This window comes from Lithobates pipiens, unplaced genomic scaffold (assembly GCF_037356315.1).
Source record: "Lithobates pipiens isolate NorthernLeopardFrog02 unplaced genomic scaffold, aLitPip1_a1.2 Scaffold_22, whole genome shotgun sequence".
NCBI lineage: Eukaryota > Metazoa > Chordata > Amphibia > Anura > Ranidae > Lithobates > Lithobates pipiens.
Genome location: NW_027507784.1, coordinates 335297187 through 335318620, shown reverse-complemented (window position 1 = coordinate 335318620; position 21434 = coordinate 335297187). Strand labels below are relative to the sequence as shown.

At 44.8% G+C, this 21434-nt stretch overlaps 1 protein-coding gene across 1 annotated transcript in view; it reads right to left on the bottom strand.

Moving 5' to 3' along the window:
- The window catches only part of LOC143925079 (contactin-associated protein-like 5), a 591832-nt gene that overhangs the window by 284563 nt on the left and 285835 nt on the right, over positions 1-21434 (bottom strand). The window contains exon 10 of the mRNA XM_077449666.1: positions 12570-12689. Coding sequence (XP_077305792.1) covers positions 12570-12689 — 120 coding nt within the window. The remainder of the gene's footprint in view (positions 1-12569; positions 12690-21434) is intronic.

The following is a 21434-nucleotide window of genomic DNA, read 5'->3' as shown; positions in this document are numbered from 1 at the left end:
TTGTTGATGTATGTAAAATTACCCTATGGCCCCCCCTACAGGGCAGGGCTTTGTAAATACCATATAAAAGAAGGTCCACTTTCCATTAAATGTTGTAATCTTCACCACGTACAAATGGAGTGTATGTGTATTGATTATCCGCTGGCGTTAGGGACCTCCATTAAGCCACTCCAGCCTAGGCTATCCAGGGGAATCTAGAAGACGAACACCTTACAGTTTTGGTACCAGGAGTGGGGTTGCACAGGTAAGTCATTTACACCTTTTGCCTCTTTTTATGGTAATTGGCGTTTATGCTTGACCTGTCCAAACAACCATTATAAGACATTTAATTGTATATATATATATAAACTGTGCCTTCGCAACGGACTAGGCTGGTCCCTTGGGGGGTGAAAAGGGTTCGCAGGTATTGAGGAGTCTGACTAGGTTGGTCCGGCTATAAACTAAGAGAGAGATTCATGATTATATTCTAACACGGGAGGTATCATATACGCCCGTGACATAAGGATTGGCTAAATGGACGCCCACTTGAGAACTTTTAAAAGTGCACTATAAATAATGAAATGCATCATGATGTGATTACTTGACAAATGTACATGTAAAGTTTTAAAGCTGAAATCTTAAACCATAAAAATATGTCTGTTTCTCTTTAGGTGCAGGCGTAAGTATATAGAGTATTAACGTTGTATAAGATATAATTATATAGAGTGGATATCTGTTTGAATAAACCCAAATGTTGTTAAATGAATACAGAGTATTAAGAACCAGATTGTAGTGAGGTAGCACCCGCCTGTTCACACTGCACGCTAGGTTTATTTTTTTTTTTCTCTCTTAGCATTTATGAAAGGTAGATTCTTTTGACCACTAGACCTACAGGCTTCTCTTGCAGACTTGGTATAAGAGGGGTATATCCCGCCACCAGGAAAGATTTACCCTTCATCGTATATTAAGGGTAAATCTTCATAGTTTTATATAAGTCCATCTGCCCCAAAAAAGATCAGGGATCCTACTCCCAGACCAGAGACCGGATTGTTGAACAAACCGGGTGTTATCACCTGTGTCCTACCACTAGACACACACTGCCCAGACTACTAGATGGGGAATTCTGCAGCAACCCAAGCCATGGCCACCCCATCACCCTATGAATTTGTCAGTAATATGATCCCTGGCCCCCAGGTAGAACCATTTTGGACACAAGTCCGAGAAAGGTGTCAGCAATTGGGGATACATGACCCAGGGCCATATGGTCCTTGTACTGAGGAAGACTGGCAGGAAGTAAGTAAAATATGCCAAATCCACAAAAATTCGTACCCTCCAGGGAAGTGGGAAAATATTCAATATATGAAAGATTGTTACCATGCATGGGATAAATGTCTACACAAATATAAAAAGAAGCATATTAATAAAACTACAAAGCTTACTCCAAATATAGGACCCAGTGCTATGGCTGAAGCCACTGCACCCCCTTCACCTCCCCCTCCCCCGCCTCAATGTCCACCCCCACCTTATATTATGGTAAAAAACGAGGATGGGACGCCAGGTCCATACCTTCAACTATATCCTTCACTGGATCCTGTAGTCCTAGCCGCCATAGCACACACCACAGCAACACCACAACAAGTGGCCCAATGGGAACAAATAAGTAGGGGCAGAGAGGAAGAGGGGAGACAGGAAGAAGTTACAGGACAAGAAGAAGTGGGTAGTCCCGAAAAGCAGGAATTAGAGGCAAAAATAAAAGAGTTTGAAGAGAGGAAAAAGGAGGAAGAAGAGAGAATAGGGAAAAGGAGAACTGAGTTAGAAACACTTATGGAAGACCTAAAACAAAAAGAAATAGCCCTCGATGAGGCAGAAAAGGCAGAAGTGGATAGGAAAATAGTGTTAGAAATGTATCAGAAAGACTTGGAAGAAAGGGAGAAGGCATTCCAGGAGGGAAGAGAGAGAGAGGAACAAAGGATGGAGGACTTAAAAAAGGAACTAGAAATGATAAAAAGGCAATTAGGGAAGAAGGAGGAAATGTTAAAAGAAGCGCAGGATAGGATTATATCGCTGCCCCCCACCACTACAAGAAGCCATACAAAAGAGACACCTATTCCCAAAACTGAGGAGTCAGGTCCAATTAGTAAAAAAGGGACATAATCCATAGAAGAGGAAACTGAGAAAGAAGCAGTAGGGGCTTCATTCAAAGCACCTTTGATGACCATAGGGGACACCGAAGTGCATATACCATTACCTTTGGGTACACTCTCCAAAATAAAAGAACTATGTCCCAATCCCAAGAAGTATCCACGAGATGCAGGTACCTTTCTGGCAAAATATAGTGCAGGCACAGGGCTTGACAAGGATGAAATAAAAGGTATTCTTAGCATTGTAGACCCAGACAGCCCAGAAGAAGCCCCTGTAGACAATCTATGGACAACCCATATCCAGACCGATAAGGATTGGATATCCTTTTGGAAAGGCATGGGAGGTCATTGGTCCAAATTATACAAAGGATCATCTGCACTCCAAGAACTGATCCTAGCCAAGCAGGAACCTAAAGAGAAATTCTATGATTACTGTAACAGAGTATACTCCCTATGGAAAGCTGTAGATGGGGCCACACCACAATTATTTACTACTACCATCATGTCGGGAGGCGATCCCAAAGTGACGCACTTACTCAAATTCACAAACCCCAAATGGGCGGAGCAAGCACCAGATGAATTCATGAAGGACGCTAGGTCCAGAGAGACTTCAGGGGTCTTTGAACAAAAAGGGGGAATTTTCCCCTCCTTGACACAAACACAAACCCTAGTCACACCTGAAACCTCATCCTCACCACCGCACCTCATGACCATGCAGCCCTACCCACCTGACCAAGGATGTTTTAATTGTGGGGAACAGGGACATTGGAAATCACAGTGCCCATATAGACAGAGGGCGAGCTATCCAAGGGGCAGGGGAAGGGGGTACAATGCTGCTAATCGCCCCCCCCCTCACATTATAAGGTACCCCCAATATCCGCCACCTCCCCAAACACCATCTCAAAACCATGCGCTTGCACAGCCACCATACACCCCAACCTCTAACAGACCTCCCCCTCGAATCCCCATGCAGTGGCCGTCTACCCGACAAACACACCCCCAATAAGGATGCCTAGAGTATGTCCCTTCCCTCAGTCTGGTGTGCCACAACCTATCATGGAAGAGTCTACCACAAGTTATATTACGCGTAGACAACCACATAGTGTGTTTCCTGCTTGATTCAGGTGCCACTTTTAGCTCATTAAATGATGAGAGGTATGACACACCACTGTGTACTGAGGGACACTCTATTGGAATAAATGGGACATCGGTCACTCATTCCGTCACCCCGCCTTTACCAGTCTCTACCCCGGATGGACTAGAGCTATGTATGCAGAGTTTCGCTGTCCTGACTTCCTGTCCAGTGTCCCTAATGGGCAGAGATTTACTATCCCAGTTGAACATTACCATTAAGTTTGACAAAGACGGCTCCCTCACTGCGAGTTCCCCTCTTTGTGACTTACACAGCCCAAAAAGACATGCACACAGGAGTTTCTTTCTAATGATACCTTCCTCCCTTGACCATCACACAATTTGGGCAGAAAACAAAGGTAGTGTGGGCTTTATTAATTGCACACCATATGCACCCCAAATGCGATCAGATGCGGGGATACAATATCAAAAACAGTATCCCCTACCCCCAGAGAAAGTCAAAGGCATCTCCCCTCAAATTAATGATTACATATCAAAAGGAATCCTGAAACCAATCATCAGTCCCTGGAACACGCCCATTTACCCCGTAAAAAAGGCCAGTGGGGAGTGGAGACTTGTACAAGACCTAAGGGCAGTTAACAAACAAGTGATTCCACTTCCACCCCTAGTCTCAGACATCACTTTTATCTTCTCATGTATACCGGCACATTCTCTATGCTACACAGTGATTGATTTAGCAAATGCCTTCTTTAGCATTCCCATTGCGGAAGAGGCCCAGCCTATGTTTGCCTTCTCCTGGACGGAGGGCCAGTTGACGGGTCAGTTAACCTGGACACGCCTGCCTCAGGGGTATGTTGATAGTCCTGCTGCCTTCTCTATGGTACTCAATGAGACTGTCAAATCTTGGACGCCTGAGCGAGGGTCGGTGCTAATACAGTATGTGGACGACTTGCTCTTGTGCAGTCGCACTGCTGAAGATTGTGCGGTCGATTCCACATCTCTGTTGAACCATCTAGCCCACATCGGGCATTTAGCATCCAGAAAGAAGATACAATGGTGTATGCCACAAGTGGAATACTTGGGGTGCATACTGAAAGGGGGGACAAGGATGGTCTCCCCCAAACGCGCCGCAGCCCTACAAGCTCTGAGCCCCCCAAAAGACAAGGCAGCCCTGCTCTCATTCTTGGGCGCTGTGGTATATTGCCGCCAGTGGATCCCCGACTGTTCTCATTATGATGGAATACTAAGAGAGGCCACCGCCTCAACAGCCCCTAGGCAGGTTGATTGGACAGAGGAACGGCTTAAAGCCTTCCAGGCCCTATTGAACAGTTTGTCATGTGCACCCGCCCTGGGGTTGGTGGACTATGGTAAAGCTTTTCAACTATACTGTGTAGTCTCGGGGACCTCTTTTGCCGCGGTTTTGACACAACAGCATGGAACAGGCTACCGCCCTGTCTCCTACCTATCTAAAAAACTCCCCCTTCAGGTTCAAGGCATGCCATCATGCCTTCAGAATTTAGCCGCCTGTGCTATGGCCGTACAAGATGCCAACAAGATGGTCTTGGGACACCCGATGACGCTTTACACCACACATTCTGTCACCCACCTCATACAGAACATGAACACCCAACACATGACCTCACAAAGACTCAGTGGATATGAGATTTCCCTCATGAACACAGACAATCTGTCTCTTAAATATGTTCCCGCCAACAACCCTGCCGTCCGTCTTTTGCACTCCATGTTACGCCTATCACAAGACCCAGACCAGTTTCATGACTGTATAACACAAGTGGAGTCTATCACATCACCAAGACCAGACCTCACCGACGTACCGATTACCAATGCAGACGATGTTTTTGTGGACGGTAGTTGCTCCCGTCCCTCCGATTCCACCTTCCAAACAGGATATGCAATAGTCCAGTTGCCAAACAAGGTATTAGAGGCTCAGGTGGCTGAACTAGAAGCCCTCACCAGGGCCTGCATTTTATTTACAGATAAGAAGGTGAACATTTACACAGACAGTAGATATGCATTTGGGGTGGTGCATGACTTCGGAGTAATATGGGCTAAAAGAGGTTTTAAAACAGCAGATAATAAACCTATTTCCAATGCTACCCAGATTCAGGCACTTCTTCGGGCTATTTTGCTCCCAAAAGAGGTGGCAATAATTAAAGTAAAAGCACATTCTTCAGATAATAGCAAACTTTCCAAGGGAAATGCTTTAGCTGACCGAGAAGCGAAAAAGGCAGCCCAGTCCTCCACCCAGGAGCCCACCCCCACGTCCGTGTACTTTAAGGATCATTTCACCTGTCCTAACTTTAAATATGTAGTGGCACAAATGCAATCATTAGCCACTGAGGAAGATGTCTTGTATTGGGTGAAGGCTGGCTTGACCAAAGACCCAGAGGGTCTGTGGTCAAAAGAGGGGAAGATATTGGGAATACCTGAGGCAAGCAGTATTCTAATTCTCTCCTACCTTCATGGTCCAGGACACATAGGTGCCGTCCCTTTAGCCACTATGTACACCAATTCTTTCTGCACAAACGCCTTGAACAAACAAGTCAAACTCCTGACCACAAGTTGCCTTACCTGTGCTCAAAACAATGTGCAGGGCAAACGGCATGGCCTACATGGTCATCTACCCCCACCAATAGGTCCCCTTACAGATTTACAAGTAGACTTCACACACATGCCAAAACAAAAGGGGAACCTAAGATACCTGTGCGTTGTCGTAGATAAATTTTCAGGCTGGGTTGAAGCCACTCCCTGTGCAGGTGAGACAGCCAATATAGCAGCAAAATGCTTGCTGAATAACTGGATTTGTAGGTTTGGCATACCAACATCTATTTGGTCAGATAGGGGACCTGCATTCAGCTCCTCCGTTACCCAGGCTGTGGCTAAATTGTTAGGGCTGCAATGGAAACTACACATCCCCTATCACCCTCAAAGCGCAGGGGTAGTGGAAAGAATGAATAGAAATATAAAGGATAAATTGAAAAAGGCCACAGGGGGCACAATGAAGGGATGGCTTGATCACCTCCCTTCTGTGCTATTCCAGATTAGGACGGCACCCCACGCCAGAACGAAACTTTCACCTTTTGAAATTTTGATGGGAGTCCCCGCAAACATAGAACTACCCCCATTAGACCAAGACACTGATATTGACATTTATTCCCAACAGGAAATGTACGTGAAAAACCTGGTAAGTATGCTTCATGAAATGAACGAACAAGTTTCTGTCACCTTTTCTCCTATTTCCACAGAGCCAACACACCCCTTCATCCCAGGAGATCAAGTGCTAGTCAAGCAACTGGCCCACAAAAAGAGGATCGGACCAATCTACTCTGGACCTTGGAAGGTTGAAAAGGTGTCCAGAACTGCGGTCCTGACTGACCAAGGAAACACCTGGATCCACGCCAGCAGGCTGAAAAAGTGCCCACCGCTTCCCACAACTCCCGACCCCCCAACTATTGAAGAAGAACCCGACCCACCCGAACAGCTACCGGAACTGCAAGAGATTCAGGAAGGCATTGGACAATTAACCCTTGAAACCCTACATGATAGCGAAGAAGAAGGACAAGCATAAGAACTTGTAGAAATGTTTTTACCTTCAGTGTCAGGGAAGGCTGTATGCCTCTGGGGAAGTCTGGTACTATTTGTATTCCTGCCCACATGGTTTATAGCCAACTGTATATATCATCCAAAAGACTTAGGTCTATTAAAAGGGATATGTGGACCACCTAAGATGAATAATACCCCCGGCCAAAGACATATTAGAAGTATTATACCCGTTAATGAGTGACAAGATGTTACTACTAAAATTCAAATATAGCTATGCTCAAAAATCCGGTTTTGAGAAATGCTGGATTTGCAGCAAGCTACATCCCAGTACAGCTAGAATCCCTCTCATGGCAGTCCCCTTGAATTTTACCCCCCTCCTTAATGGAACACCCCCTATTGTCCTAACAAATGTTACTAGGACCCTTTCAAATAAAACCCTCACTTTCCAAATTATAGGTAGAAGCCACTTCCCAGACTGGTGTTTCCAACTGGGAAACACCACAGATGGAGCCGAGGTTTGCAAACAAGCAAAACTTAACATTTCGATGACATCGCTTAACAGTCCTTCTTTCTTCCATACTTCAGATCCCACCCTAAATGCCACCTTTTTAGACTTCCTTAGCTCCAGTACCAAGACTACAATACACCAATTAATGTCAATTCTGATACTCTCTGGCCTTTCTGATACTCTTAGGAACGTGTTCCATAAACGGCCCCTAGCTCTAGGAAATACCATATATATATGCTGCGGCAAACTCTGTCACCCCTGGATCCCAACCAAACCCCAGGGGTGGTGTTACCTTGCAGCCCTGGTTCCTATCATGGGGGTATTAGGGGATAACAAGGGAAGTCACCTCCTTGAAGCTAGCATGCATCCTAGATATCCCCTTAGACACCGTAATAAACGAGAATTGTTTTTAGAAAAAGATATGGCCTGGGCATGGTTCCCTTCCTGGACAGGGTGGGGAATTGACCTAATGAAAAGAATAAATAACTACACTGGCATAATTGATGAGATTCTGGAGGAAAATTCTGATGACATAACCAAACTAAATCTAGAAACTAGGGCAATTAGGAAGCAACTAGAACTACATGAGTTGGCTATAGAAAGTATGAGTGCAGCCCTTACTGGCCTCTGTGAGACTACTGAGGATTATGAGTGCTGTACCTGGATTCATAATACCAGCATCGAAGTCCCAGACTACTATGACGTTATTGCCCAACACAGGGAAGAGGTAAATAAACTACAGAAAGAGGCAAGGAACATAGGAAAAAACTGGGATCCCTTCTCGAGCAGTTTTAGTTTTGGGGGATTAATATCTTGGCTCCGAAATACTGCCATGACAATTGCCACTGTGATTCTCTTCATTCTATTTTTATATGCCTGTTATAAGATAATCAAATGTTTATGTAAAAAGGGAAACACGGCCGCTCCGGAGGATCTGAAACTCACTTCCATTGTTAAAGGTCCAACGGTATGGTATAAAAACCAAGAGCACGAGGGTTCGGAGTATGAAGCCTGTGCTATTAAATTAGAAAAGGAATGATCATTATGTAAATCACAGAATGATCAAAGGGAGGATTATAAGGGAATACTTATTGAAATTACCAAAGATATATTAAGTCAAAAATCTAGTACCAATATTCTTGGGTTTGCATTTCTCAATAGCCTCAGAATTGAGACACCAGCATACTGGCCTACGTGACAAACTATAGATAGCGTGACTAGATGATAGATATATGTATGTCTCTCCAGAAGGGTCTATGCAAGATATTGACACATCAGGAAACATCTGTCTGCGGTGAGAGGCACAAAGCTAAGATAAGGACTGGTTACGCAAGAATATGGTCAGTCAGCAGATGCTGAAAAAGGCAAAATAACAGTCAGAAGATTGTATTTAACCTTTGACTTACATAATGTCATGAGTTTAAGAAAATTGTTGATGTATGTAAAATTACCCTATGGCCCCCCCCACAGGGCAGGGCTTTGTAAATACCATATAAAAGAAGGTCCACTTTCCATTAAATGTTGTAATCTTCACCACGTACAAATGGAGTGTATGTGTATTGATTATCCGCTGGCGTTAGGGACCTCCATTAAGCCACTCCAGCCTAGGCTATCTAGGGGAATCTAGAAGACGAACACCTTACAAAAAGTGTGTCAATTTTGCGACAATTTTGCAAAAAAAAAAAAAGCATTATTCATTACTTTTTGCTATAATAAATATCCCCAAAAAATATCTAAAAAAACCATTTTTTTTCCTCAATTTAGGCCGATACGTATTCTTCTACATATTTTTGGTAAAAAAAAAAATCGCAATGAGCGTTTATTGATTGATTTGCGCAAAATGTATAGCGTCTACAAAATTGATTTGCGCAAAATGTATAGCGTCTACAAAATAGGGGATAGTTTTATGGCATTTTTATTGATATTTTTTTTTACTATAATAAATATCCCCCAAAAATATCTAAAAAAACATATTTTTTCCTCAATTTAGGCCGATACGTATTTTTCTACATATTTTTGGTAAAAAAAAAAAAAATCGCAATGAGCGTTTATTGATTGATTTGCGCAAAATGTATAGCGTCTACAAAATAGGAGATAGTTTTATGGCATTTTTATTGATATTTTTTTTTTTTTACTAGTAATGTGACGGCAATCAGCGATTTTTATCATGAGTGCGACATTATGGCGGACACATCAGACACTTTTGGCATGATTTTGGAACCATACACATTTATACAGCGATCAGTGCGATTAAAAATGCATTGATTACTGTGTAAATGAGACTGGCAGTGAAGGGGTTAACCACTAGGTGGCGCTGTAGGGGTTAAGTGTGTCCTAGGGAGTGATTCTAACTGAGGGGGGAGGGGCTGGGTGTGACACAACACTGATCACCACTCCCAATTACAGGGAGCGGCGATCAGAGTCCTGTCACTAGGCAGAATGGAGAGATGCTTGTTTACATTGGCATCTCCCCGTGAGGCGATCGTGGGTATCCCCGCGGACTTGATGTCATGAACCCGCGATCACGGTCATGGAGCTTCCGGCGGGTGTGCACAAGCCGCCTCTTAAAGGGCCACGTACAGGTACGTTAATCTGCCTGTCCATGCCCTTCTGCCGCAGTATATCTGCGTGAGGCGGTCGGGAAGCAGTTAATGAGTTTTAGTGAACACAAACACAATATAATATCCAATTTGGTAAAATAGAAAAGATGATGTTACGCCGAGTAAATAGGTACCTAACATGTCACACTTTAAAATCGCGAACGCTCGTGGAACGGCACCAAACTACAGTACCTAAATATCTCTATAGGCAATGCTTTAAAAGCCTTTACAGGTTACCAGTTTAGAGTTACACAGGAGGTCTGCTGCTAGAATTATTGCTCTGAGGTTTGCTGCGATACCTCACATGTGTGGTGTGATCACTGTTTACATATGTATGCAGGACCTACGTGCACGGTCCACCTTTGCGTGTGAGCATGGGAAATGGGGAACTTAAAAAAAATGGAGGTATTTATTTTATTTCATTATTTTTACACTGTACCTCTATTATTATTATCTTACCTTAATAATATTACCTTTATTATTTATGTATTGATTTATTAAACAGCATCCTTTGTGATAGCATGGGCTGCGACAGGTCCTTCTTTTGGAGAGATCTGGAGTGTATTAGACCCCGGATCTCTCCTCTGGCCTCCAAAGCATCTGATCAAACCAATGTGTGTTCTCACGAAATTCCTGCCAGGACTTCCAATGGTCCTCCAGAATCCCTGCCTGCACTTCCAGAGGTACTCATAGAATCCCTAACAGGACTATCAATGCTACTCACTAAATCCCTGTCAGGACTTCCAACCATACTCACAAAATCCCTGACAGGACTTCCAATGGTACTCACATAATCCCTGCCAGGACTTCCAATGGTAGCCACAGAGTCCCTGCCTGGACTTTCAATGGTAACCACAAAATCCTAGCCTGGACTTCCAATTGTACTTGGCAGCTTCCCTGTTTGGACTTCCAATGGTATTCACATAATCCCTGCCAAGACTTCCAGTGGTAGTCACAGAATCCCTGCCTGGACTAACAATGGTACTCACAGAATCCCTGCTTGGACTTCCAATGGTAGCCACAAAATCCTAGCCTGGACTTCCAATGGTACTCTTAAATCCCTGTTTGGACTTTCAATGGTAGTCACAGAATCCCTGCCTTGACTTCCAATGGTACTCATAGAACCTCTGCCAGGACTTCCAATGATAGCCACAAAATCCTAGCCTGGACTTCCAATGGTACTCATAGAACCTCTGCCAGAACTTCCAATGGTAGCCAACAAATCCTAGCCTAGACTTCCAATGGTATTCTTAAAATCACTGCTTAGACTTCCAATGGTACTCGTAGAACCCTTGCCAGGACTTCCAATGGTACGCAGAAAATCCCTGTAAGGACTTCCTGTGGTACTCAAAAAGTCCTTTTTAGGACTTGCAACAGTATTCACAAAATCCCTGCCAGGACTTCCAACAGTACTACCAGGATCTCTACTAGGACTTCCAGAAAATAATCTGGATCGGAAGGGTATTTAGAGTGTAACTAAACCCACTGATCTAACTGTTTCCCCAAACAGTTATACTCAAAGCATGCCTTGAATGCTAGCTTAGCAGTTGCTTCTACTCTCAGCTGAACCGTCAAACCATCAAATGGCTAATGCCATAGATCAGTGGTCATCAACCCTGTCCTCAAGGCTCACTAACAGGCTATGTCTTATGTATTACCTTGAGGAGATACAGACTAGAATACTGCAATCACTGAGCGGCAAATGATATCACCTGTGATGTATTTCAGTTATCTTGCAAACCTGGCCTGTTAGTGGGCCCTGAGGACAGGGTTGATGACCACTACCATAGAGGATCACAAGTGCTGAACCATGGCAACTGCAGATCAAACAGAGGCTAAGATGGCAGCTTCCTTGGCTGAAGGCTTTCACTCCACTTTAAGCTGCAGCCTTTGAAGTGAATAGTGCTGTGTCTTATTATTAGTTAACTGAGAGCTATTCTAATACTGGCCAGTTGCCACCTAACCTGACTGCTCTCTTTCCTGCTGACCCCAGCCTTGACCTGACTAATCTCCTGCATCCCAGCCTACTTGAGCCCTGCCTGGACCTGACTACTTTCTTGTTCGCTGCCCGCCAAGACCTTTTCCTGGACCAGACTACTCTTTGGTCTATCACATCATAGCGCTTCCGTCCTAGCAATCCCTTTGGTGGGGTGATATGAGGGCCATGACCTGGTGCCAGTTTTCATCAAGGAGAACCAAGAAGCACTAGGGCAGTGATGGCCAACCTTGGCACCCCAGATGTTTTGGAACTACATTTCCCATGATGCTTATGCACTGTGCAGTGTAGTTGAGCATCATGGGAAATGTAGTTCCAAAACATCTGGGGTGCCAAGGTTCGCCATCACTGCACTAGGGTTTCAAGTTCATCTGCAATATCAGGAGCTGTGGTGAAGACCAACTGGTCTTGAGTGAGCCCCCGTTACCTGCTAGGGGGCACTATAGAAGAATCTGGGACCCCTGGGGCATGGCAATGTTAAAGTGGCAAAAAAAAAAATAGCATACAACGGGGAGAGGGCTGTTTTTTTTTTTTATTATTATTTGACTTCAAGGGTGACATAAAAATAAAACACAAATCCTTTAAATTACAGCCTTGGGAGATGCCTGAAAATATGATTGGTGTTACAGAACAGTGTGGTTTTAATTTGCACATGCTATAAGTAAGAAAAAAGAAGTCACACTTCTTACCAGTTATATTGCAGTAGACACGTATAGGTCCAAGAGGCCCGCTTCCATCAGAGTCAATGTAGTAGTAGTCGGACGGGTAACCCTTGTGCTTGTAGGCTTCACATGACTGTTCATACAGAGCTGGAGGGGGGAATTAAATAACCGTATTTATTAACAGGATTAAAAAAATGTACTGTTGCATGTAATTCCATCCTTTCCTCATGCTTGCTTTTATGCTGTCCTTTAAATACAATCTACCTCCTATTATGGTCAGAATGGCACATCACAGGCACTATTCCTCCCACTAATAACAACAATGGGGCACTTATTTCTTCCACTTATGCCAATGATGGAGCACCATTCCTCACACTGACACCAATGACGGGGCACTATTCCTCCCACTAAAACAAACAATGGGGCATTATTCCCCCCACTGACACCAATGACTGGGATCTATTGCTTCCAGTGATACCAATGATGGGGCACTTCCTCACATTAACACCAACAATGGGATACTATTTCTCGCACTAACACTAACAATAGGGTGCTATTCCTTACACTAATATCAACAATGTGGCCCTATTCCTCCTACTAATACCCAATGATTGGGCGCTATTTTCCCACTGACACCAATGAGAGGCACTATTCCTCCAACTGACACCAATGCTGGGGCACTTTTCCATCCACTGATACCAACAATGGGGAACCCTTTTCTCCTACTGACATCAATGATGGGGCACTATTCCTCCACTGATACTAGCAATGGGGCACTATTCCTCCTACTGACACCAATGGTGGGGACTTATTTCTCCCACTAACACCAACAATTGGACACTATTCTTCCCACTGACACTAATGATGGGGCACTATTCCTCCCACTGATACCATTGATGGGGCACTATTCCTCGTACTGACACCAATGATGGGGCAATATTCCTACCACTGATGCCAATGATGGGGCACTATTCCTCCCACTGATACCATTGATGGGGCACTATTCCTCCCACTGACCCCAATGATGGGGCAATATTCCTACCACTGATACTAATGATGGGGCACTATTCCTTCCACTGATATAAGTAATGGGGCTCTATTTCTTCCACTTATACCAATAATCGGGCACTATTCCTACCACTGACACCAATGATGGGGCACTATTTCCTCCACCAATACCAATGACGGGGGTACTAGTCCTCCCACTGACATCAATGATGGATCACTATCCTTCCCATTGACACCAATGATGGGGCACTATTCCTCCCACTGATACCATTGATGGGGCACTATTCCTCCCACTGACCCCAATGATGGGGCAATATTCCTGCCACTGATACCAATGATGGGGCTCTATTCCTTCCACTGATATAAGTAATGGGGCTCTATTTATTCCACTTATACCAATAATTGGGTACTATTCCTCCCACTGACACCAATGGTGGGGCACTATTCCTTCCACCAATACCAATGGCGGGGGCACTAGTCCTCCTACTGACACCAATGATGGGCCACAGCCCCCTCTCCCCCAGATCCTTAAAGTCTTAAGGTTAGTAAACGGGCCCTTTGTTTAGAAAGTTTGGAGACTCCTGCCATACTGTAGCTAAACAAAGTTATTTGCAGTATTACAGTGTGCGTTTTTTGGAGTGTCCTCAAAAATCCTTTAATTAGTCCAGTAATAATTACCCATGCGGCAGTTAAACAAAGGACAGTTCATGCACACAATTCAAGATGTCAAGGTGGGAGAACACCGGGCAGATGAACACTCCTCTAGTCAGAGTAATAAATGTCAACCCTTGTTGAACAAACACTTGAGAAAGTGCTGAACATCGTCAAGGACTCTGCAGCCTTTGTGCTGCGCTTTTAATGTGACACGTTTTATAGGCTTTAGAGTAACAGCTAATTAATTATTCACCGAGTTGACGAGCTGCCTGGAACTCAATTACATGATTTTTCCAAATAAACATTTTACCCTGACACAATATCATCTTTGTTCCAAAAATAAACCACTTTGCTGCATAAGAAGCATTTCTATCAAACTATAGAGAGCTATTTTATAAAGAACTATGTTTTTATTATATTCTGCAGATCATTGAAAAGAAACATTTAGGAAAGTTTTAAGATAAACGTGTAAATTAAAAATCCCTAAAGCTCTAATTTTGGATGCCCGTTTGGAAGGTAAAATGTGCCATACTGTACGTTTTTGGGCCTGTGGCTGTAAAAGGAGCCTGTTGCTCATAGAATATCTACCAAGACTTCCAATGGTGCTTACAAAATCCCTAGAGGACTTTCAATGGTATGTACAAAATCCCTGCCTGGACTTCCAAAGGTGCTCACAGAATTCCTGCCAGGAGTTCAAATGGAGCTCACGGAATCCCTGCCAGGACTTCAAATGATGCTCACGGAATCCCTGCCAGAACTTCAAATGGTGCTCATGGAATCCCTTTCCAAGACTTCCAATGGTGCTTACAGAATCCATGGAGGACTTTTAATGGTATTCACAAATTCCCTGCCTGGACTTTCAAAGGTGCTCATGGAATCCCTGCCAGGACTTCAAATGGTGCTCATGGAATCCCTGCCAGGACTTCAAATGGTGCTCATGGAATCCCTGCCAGGACTTCCAATAATGCTCACGGAATCCCTGCCAGGACTTCAAATGATGCTCATGGAATCCCTGCCAGGACTACCAACGGTACTCACAGAATCCTGCCAGAACTTTCAATGGTACCCCAATGGTACCAGTCTTTGAAGATGCCTGCTTGTTGCTGACCCAGATTGACCCGAGGTATCTCTCGTTTGCCCCCTGCCAAGACCGCCACCTGTACCTTATGTAGATATTCACCAGAACACCAAGGATCATCAATTTTGTCCAAATGGTTTTTAGTCAAGAAAGATCACATCGCAAAATGGTGTAATGCAACGTTTAAGAGCCACACAGGACCCCCTTCGCCAGACATGTCTGCCATAGAGGTCCTGTGTGACTGTGAAACGTTGCACTACACCATTTTGTGATGTGATCTTTCTTGAATAAAAACCGTTTGGATGAAATTGATGATCCTTGGTGTGCTGGCGAATATCTACATATGGTATAGGTTCCAGTATCCAGCTGGCGGTCGCTACAGCACCCAATACCTTTAGAGCTCCTTCCAGGAACGTGTTTGATGCCTCATCTGGACCTGGCTACTCCCTTGCTCACCATCTCCTTAACCTTTGCTTAGACCCACACTACCGTTTTGCTTGCATTATAGCAGAGCCTGGTCGCCTACCAGAAGTGTCCACCATATAATTTATCGAGCTCTTGCCTACTACTAAGAAAATGATTACCAATTTCCTTTCCTATTTCAAAAGATTGCCGATTGGTCTGCAGGGCTGTAGCAAGTTTAGTCTTTTAGTTAAATCTTTTGCATTGATAATGGAAGACTTGCACTTGGCTTTAGTTGGCAGTTTTAATGTCTAAATACACCTTAAAGATCACCCTTTATTGATGAAGAACCCCAAAAAAGTGGAACGGGATGATTAAGATCGTGGAGGAACTAATGTGGATGTTTGAGGTGCCATCTCGTCTCTGCGGAATAATAAATAGAGAGTCGTCTTTTGGTGCCATGACACTGCAGTATATACAGTAGATAGACCTAAACCTCAGAATTGTTTAAATGTTTTAAATAAAGTTTTTTTTTGTACTTCACAAGGAGAACCAGTTTCCTGTTTCCATTAGAGTGCATATCCATTGAGGTAAGAGGATCACTTGACATGACAAACGGAATGCGGAGAAAAGCCCAGGGAGTAGTGAATGAGAGCATGAGGTATATAATTTGGTTTCCCGGGATATGAATAGGGTAATATATGGGGGTACATTTGACAAAGGTTTGAAGAAGATGCTGTGTTGATGCTTGTTTGCATGTGGAGAGACAGTGCTGAGAGCACAAAAAGTAGAGATGCATTTAAATGAAATTTAGAGTGGTGGCCCTGGTGAACGTTAAAGTGAGCATATGTCCAGATGATGCATGGTAAAGTAGTAACATTCTGTACAAGAAGTAAAAGCACTTTAAAACAGGCCACCATCCACCACTGCAGCTGAAGGCATTGTTGAGAAATTCATCTTCAATATTCACAGCCAAAGAAATCTTAGCTTTTTTTAGAATACTCTCTATTGCAGCAATACTCTCTCTTGACAAGTTTCAAAGTTCCCAACGCCTCTTTGAGTATCTTGTTCTAGAGATCATTGCAAGAGGTCACCTCTAAACTAACCACTAATGTAAGGGGTCACTTCCACAGTAAGTACTAATATAAGGGATCATTTCTAAAAGTGACCACAAATGTAAGAAGTCAGTTCCACACTAACAGGCAATGTAAGGGATCACTTCTAAATTGATCACCAATATAACAGATAATTTCTACACTGGCCACCATTCTAAAGGGTCACTTCTACACTGAGCAACCATGAAGGAGGTCACTTCTACATTGAACATCAATGTAATGGGGGGATGTCTACATTAACAACCAATCTAATTCTTACTTTCACAGTGACCGCCAATATAAGGGATCACTTCTGCACAACCACCAATGTAAGGGGGCACTTATATACAACCATCAATGTAAGGGGTCACTTTCACACTGATCACCAATGCAAGAGGTCATGTCTACAATTACAACCAATCTAAGTGTTACTTCCACAGTGACCACTGATGTAAGGGATCACTTCTACACAGCTAACAATGCAAGGGGTCACTTTCACAATGATACAATGACAACCAATGAACAATTCTAAGTGTTTCTTCCACAGTGACAGGACGCCGGACTTTGCAGCGGAGGTCCGTCGGACTTTCCGAACGAACGGGACCTGCTCACACACGACCGGACTTTTCCGGCAGGACTTTTGAAATGAACGAACTTGCCCACACACGGAGTAAAGTCCGTTCATTTTGAACGTGGCTCCAGGTAGACAGAACTAGTGAAGAAATCAATGTCGCCGCCTCCATCGGCGACATTGACACCTTGCTAGCCCCGTCATCTGGTATGGAATTAAAGGGAACCCCTATGGCAAAAAACTGAAAAAATTGTGCTAGGTCCCCCCAAAGTCTATACCAGACCCTTATCTGAGTACGTAGCCCGGCCGGTCAGGAAAGGGGGTGGGGATGAGCGAGTGTGCCCCCCCCTGAGCCGTACCAGGCCACGTGCCCTCAACATGGGGAATGCTTTGGGGAAGGGCGGCCCCCCTCCCCAAAGCACCTTGTCCCCATCTTGATGAGGACAAGGGCCTCTTCCCGACAACCCTGGCCGTTGGTTGTCGGGGTCTGCGGGCGGGGGGCTTATTGGAAACCGGGAGCCCCCTTTAATAAGTGGGCCCCCAGATTCCGGCCCCCCACCCTATGTGAATGAGTATGGGGTACGATGTACCCCTACCCATTCACCTGGGGGAAAAAGTGTTAATAAAAAAACAACACAGGTTTTTAAAATACTTTATTAGACAGCTCCGGGGGTCTTCTTCCGACTTCGGGGGTCTTCTCACCGGACTCCTCTGCTATATTCTGCTCTTTTACCGCTAGATCTTTTACTAGCGGAGGAGCCTGCTTTCTTCTTCATCGCCGCCGCCACCGCTCGGGGGTTTTCTTTCGACTTTGGGGGTCTTGTCCCACTCTTCGGTTCTTCTTGCCGGGCCTCCGCTATCTTCTTACAGCTCTTTTACTAGCGTTGTCCCGGTCTTGTCGCTGACGCCGTCGCCTTCTTCTTCTTCTTCTCTTCTTTTTCTTCCTTCCGATGTTGACACAATGCTCTCTCCGTCCGCAATGGCAGGGACGCATTGTGCGGCGACTTATATAGGCATAAGGGGCGGGGTCACCGGATGTTGTCCATGTACGTGTGACCCCGCCCCTTATGATGTCACAGCCTCAGCATCCTCCAGGACTGTGACATCATAAGGGGCAGGGTTACCATATGACATCACCCGGTGACCCCGCCCCTTATGCCTATATAAGTCGCCACACAATGTGTCCCTGCCATTAAGGCCGGAGAAAGCGGCGTGTCAACATCGGAAGGAAGAAGAAGAAGAGAAGAAAAGAAGAAGAAGGAAGTAGGAGGAAGAAGGAGAAGGCAACGGCGACAGCGACAAGACCAGGCCAACGCTAGTAAAAGAGCTGTAAGAAGATAGCGGAGGCCCGGCAAGAAGAAACAAAGAGCGGGACAAGACTCCCAAAGTCGGAAGAAGACCCCCGGACAGCGGCAACGATGAAGAAGAAAGCTGGGCTCCTCCGCTAGTTAAAGAGCTAGTGGTAAAAGAGCAGAGGATAGAGGAGGAGTCCGGCGAGAAGAACCCCGAAGTCGGAAGAAGACCCCTGGGGCTGTCTAATAAAGTATTTTAAAAACCTGTGTTGTGTTTTTTTATTAACACTTTTTTCCCCAGGTGAATGGGTAGGGGTACTCATTCACATAGGGCGGGGGGCCAGAATATGGGGGCCCCCCGCCCGCAGACCCCGACAACCAACCGCCAGGGTTGTCGGGAAGAGGCCCTTGTCCTCATCAACATGGGGACAAGGTGCTTTGGGGTGGGGGGCCCCCCTTCCCCAAAGCACCCCCTCATGTTGAGGACACATGGCCTGGTATGGCTCAGGAGGGGGCGTGCTCGCTCATCCCCATCCCCTTTCCTGACCGGTCAGGCTGCATGCACGGAGGGTCTGGTATGGACATTGGGGGGGACCCCCACACCGTTTTTTCGGCGTAGGGGTTCCTCTTTAAATCCATACCAGGTGACGGGGCTCGCGAGGTGTCAATCTCGCCAATGGAGGCGGCGACATTGATTCCTTCGCTAGTTCCGTCTACCTGGAGCCACGTTCAAAATGAATGGACTTTACTCCATGTGTGGGCAAGTCCGTTCATTTCAAAAGTCCGACAGACTAGTACACAGACTGGCGGATTGTCCTCCGGACTGCCGAGTCCGGCGGACAATTTTGAGTCAAGACTTCTTTCTAAGTCCGCCGGACTTTTTGAAAGAAAAAGTCCGCCGGAGCCCACGCATGGGCGGATTGTCCGGCGGACTTGTCCGATCGTGTGTACGTGGCATTAGTGTTACTTCCATAGTGACCACCAATGTAAGGGACCACCAGTATAAGGGATTATTTTATACATGGCCACCAATGTAAGGGGTCACTTTCACAGTGATCACCAATGCAAGAGGTCATTTCTACAATGACAACTAATTTGAAGATCGCTTCTACACTGGTCGCCATTGCCAATGTAGGGAGACTCTTCTACACTGAACATCAATGCAAGAGGTTACTTCCACACTGACAACCAATAAAGGAGGTTACTACTACTCTCACCATCAATGTAATTGGGCATGTCTACAATAACCATCAATTTAAGTGTTACTTCTACACTGACCACCAATGCAAAGAATCACTTCTACACTGACTATCAATATAAGGCGTCAAGTCTACACTAACTAGTGACTATCAATGTAAGGCGTCAAGTCTACACTGACTAGTGACTACCAATGTAAGGCGTCAAGTCTACACTGACTAGTGACTACCAATGTAAGGCGTCAAGTCTACACTGACTAGCGACTACCAATGTAAGGTGTCAAGTCTACACTGACAACCAATCAAAGGGGTCACTTCTATACTGAACACCCATGTAAATAATTTCCTTTTGGGATAAATAAAGTATTCTGAATCTGGATCTGAAATATTACTTATACACTGGTGACCAGTGTAAAGGCTTATATCTACAAGGCCACCAATGTAAGGGGCCACTACAGTTTTCATTGTGTGTGTTTTTTTTTGTTGGCTGCTATTATTTTTAAAATTAGTTTAATTTCATGATTATTAGGCATACCATATCCTTTATTATTTTATTTAAAACTCTCTACAGCCTACTCTTTCATGTCAATGCACCTGAAAACTATTTGTTGGGTTCCTCCATGTTAAAAAAAAGGTTGAGAAAGGTTGTTCTAGGTGAAACACAACCTCTGCAGGCACCTAACATGACCACAATGCATTCTTACACACAATTAGCAGTTACTTTTTTTCTTTTCTGGATGTGACTGACAATCTGTATGTAGATGTCAAACATGAAGCATATACAAAATGACATAAGATGGTTAGTGAGCCTGAAGGGTTTGTCAAGAGAGCGCGGGGGACAAAATCTTATCGCAATGACAGAAAGACTGCTAAGTGGCTGCAAGAAATGTTTGGAGGTCGTGACCCCTGCCATAGGGTGTGCTAGTGAGTACAGACTGACAGGATGCCACATTTCTGCTATTGCCACATTGGAGGTTTTCCAGTCTGTTGAATCCAGTAAATGTTAACCGTACATTCAGAGTTTCAGAAACACAATTTTTCGGCTTGTTCCCTGTAGAGGTTTTTTTTTTGTTAAGCTTCTGGCATTGTCACCCTGTCACATGAGCCTGAACAAAAAGGTTTCAGGAGATCAGCAGCACTAATGCCGCATACACGCGACTGGACTTTTCGATGGAATAGGTCCGACTGACTTCCCGACGGACTTTCGGCGGCGGTCCGACTGATTTTCTGAATGGACTTGGCCTCACACGACTGGACAAAGTCAGTTCGAATAGTCCGTTCGTTTTGAATGTGATGACATAAACGGGACTAAACAAGGAAGTTCAATAGCCAGAAGCCAATAGCTGCCCTTGCGTCGTATTTGGTCCGTCGGACCAGCACACGGACAAATGGTTTTCACGCTAGAAAGCCGAGTCCGTCGGACAGATTTGAAACATGTTTTATTTCCAGGTCCGTCTGACTTTTGGGAAAAAAAGTCCGCTGGAGCCCACACACGATCGAATTGTCCGACGGATTCTGGTCCGCCAGAAAGTCCGATCGCGTGTACGCGGCATTAGATGCAGCAAAGGATAAAAAGTATACAGTGCCTTGAAAAGGT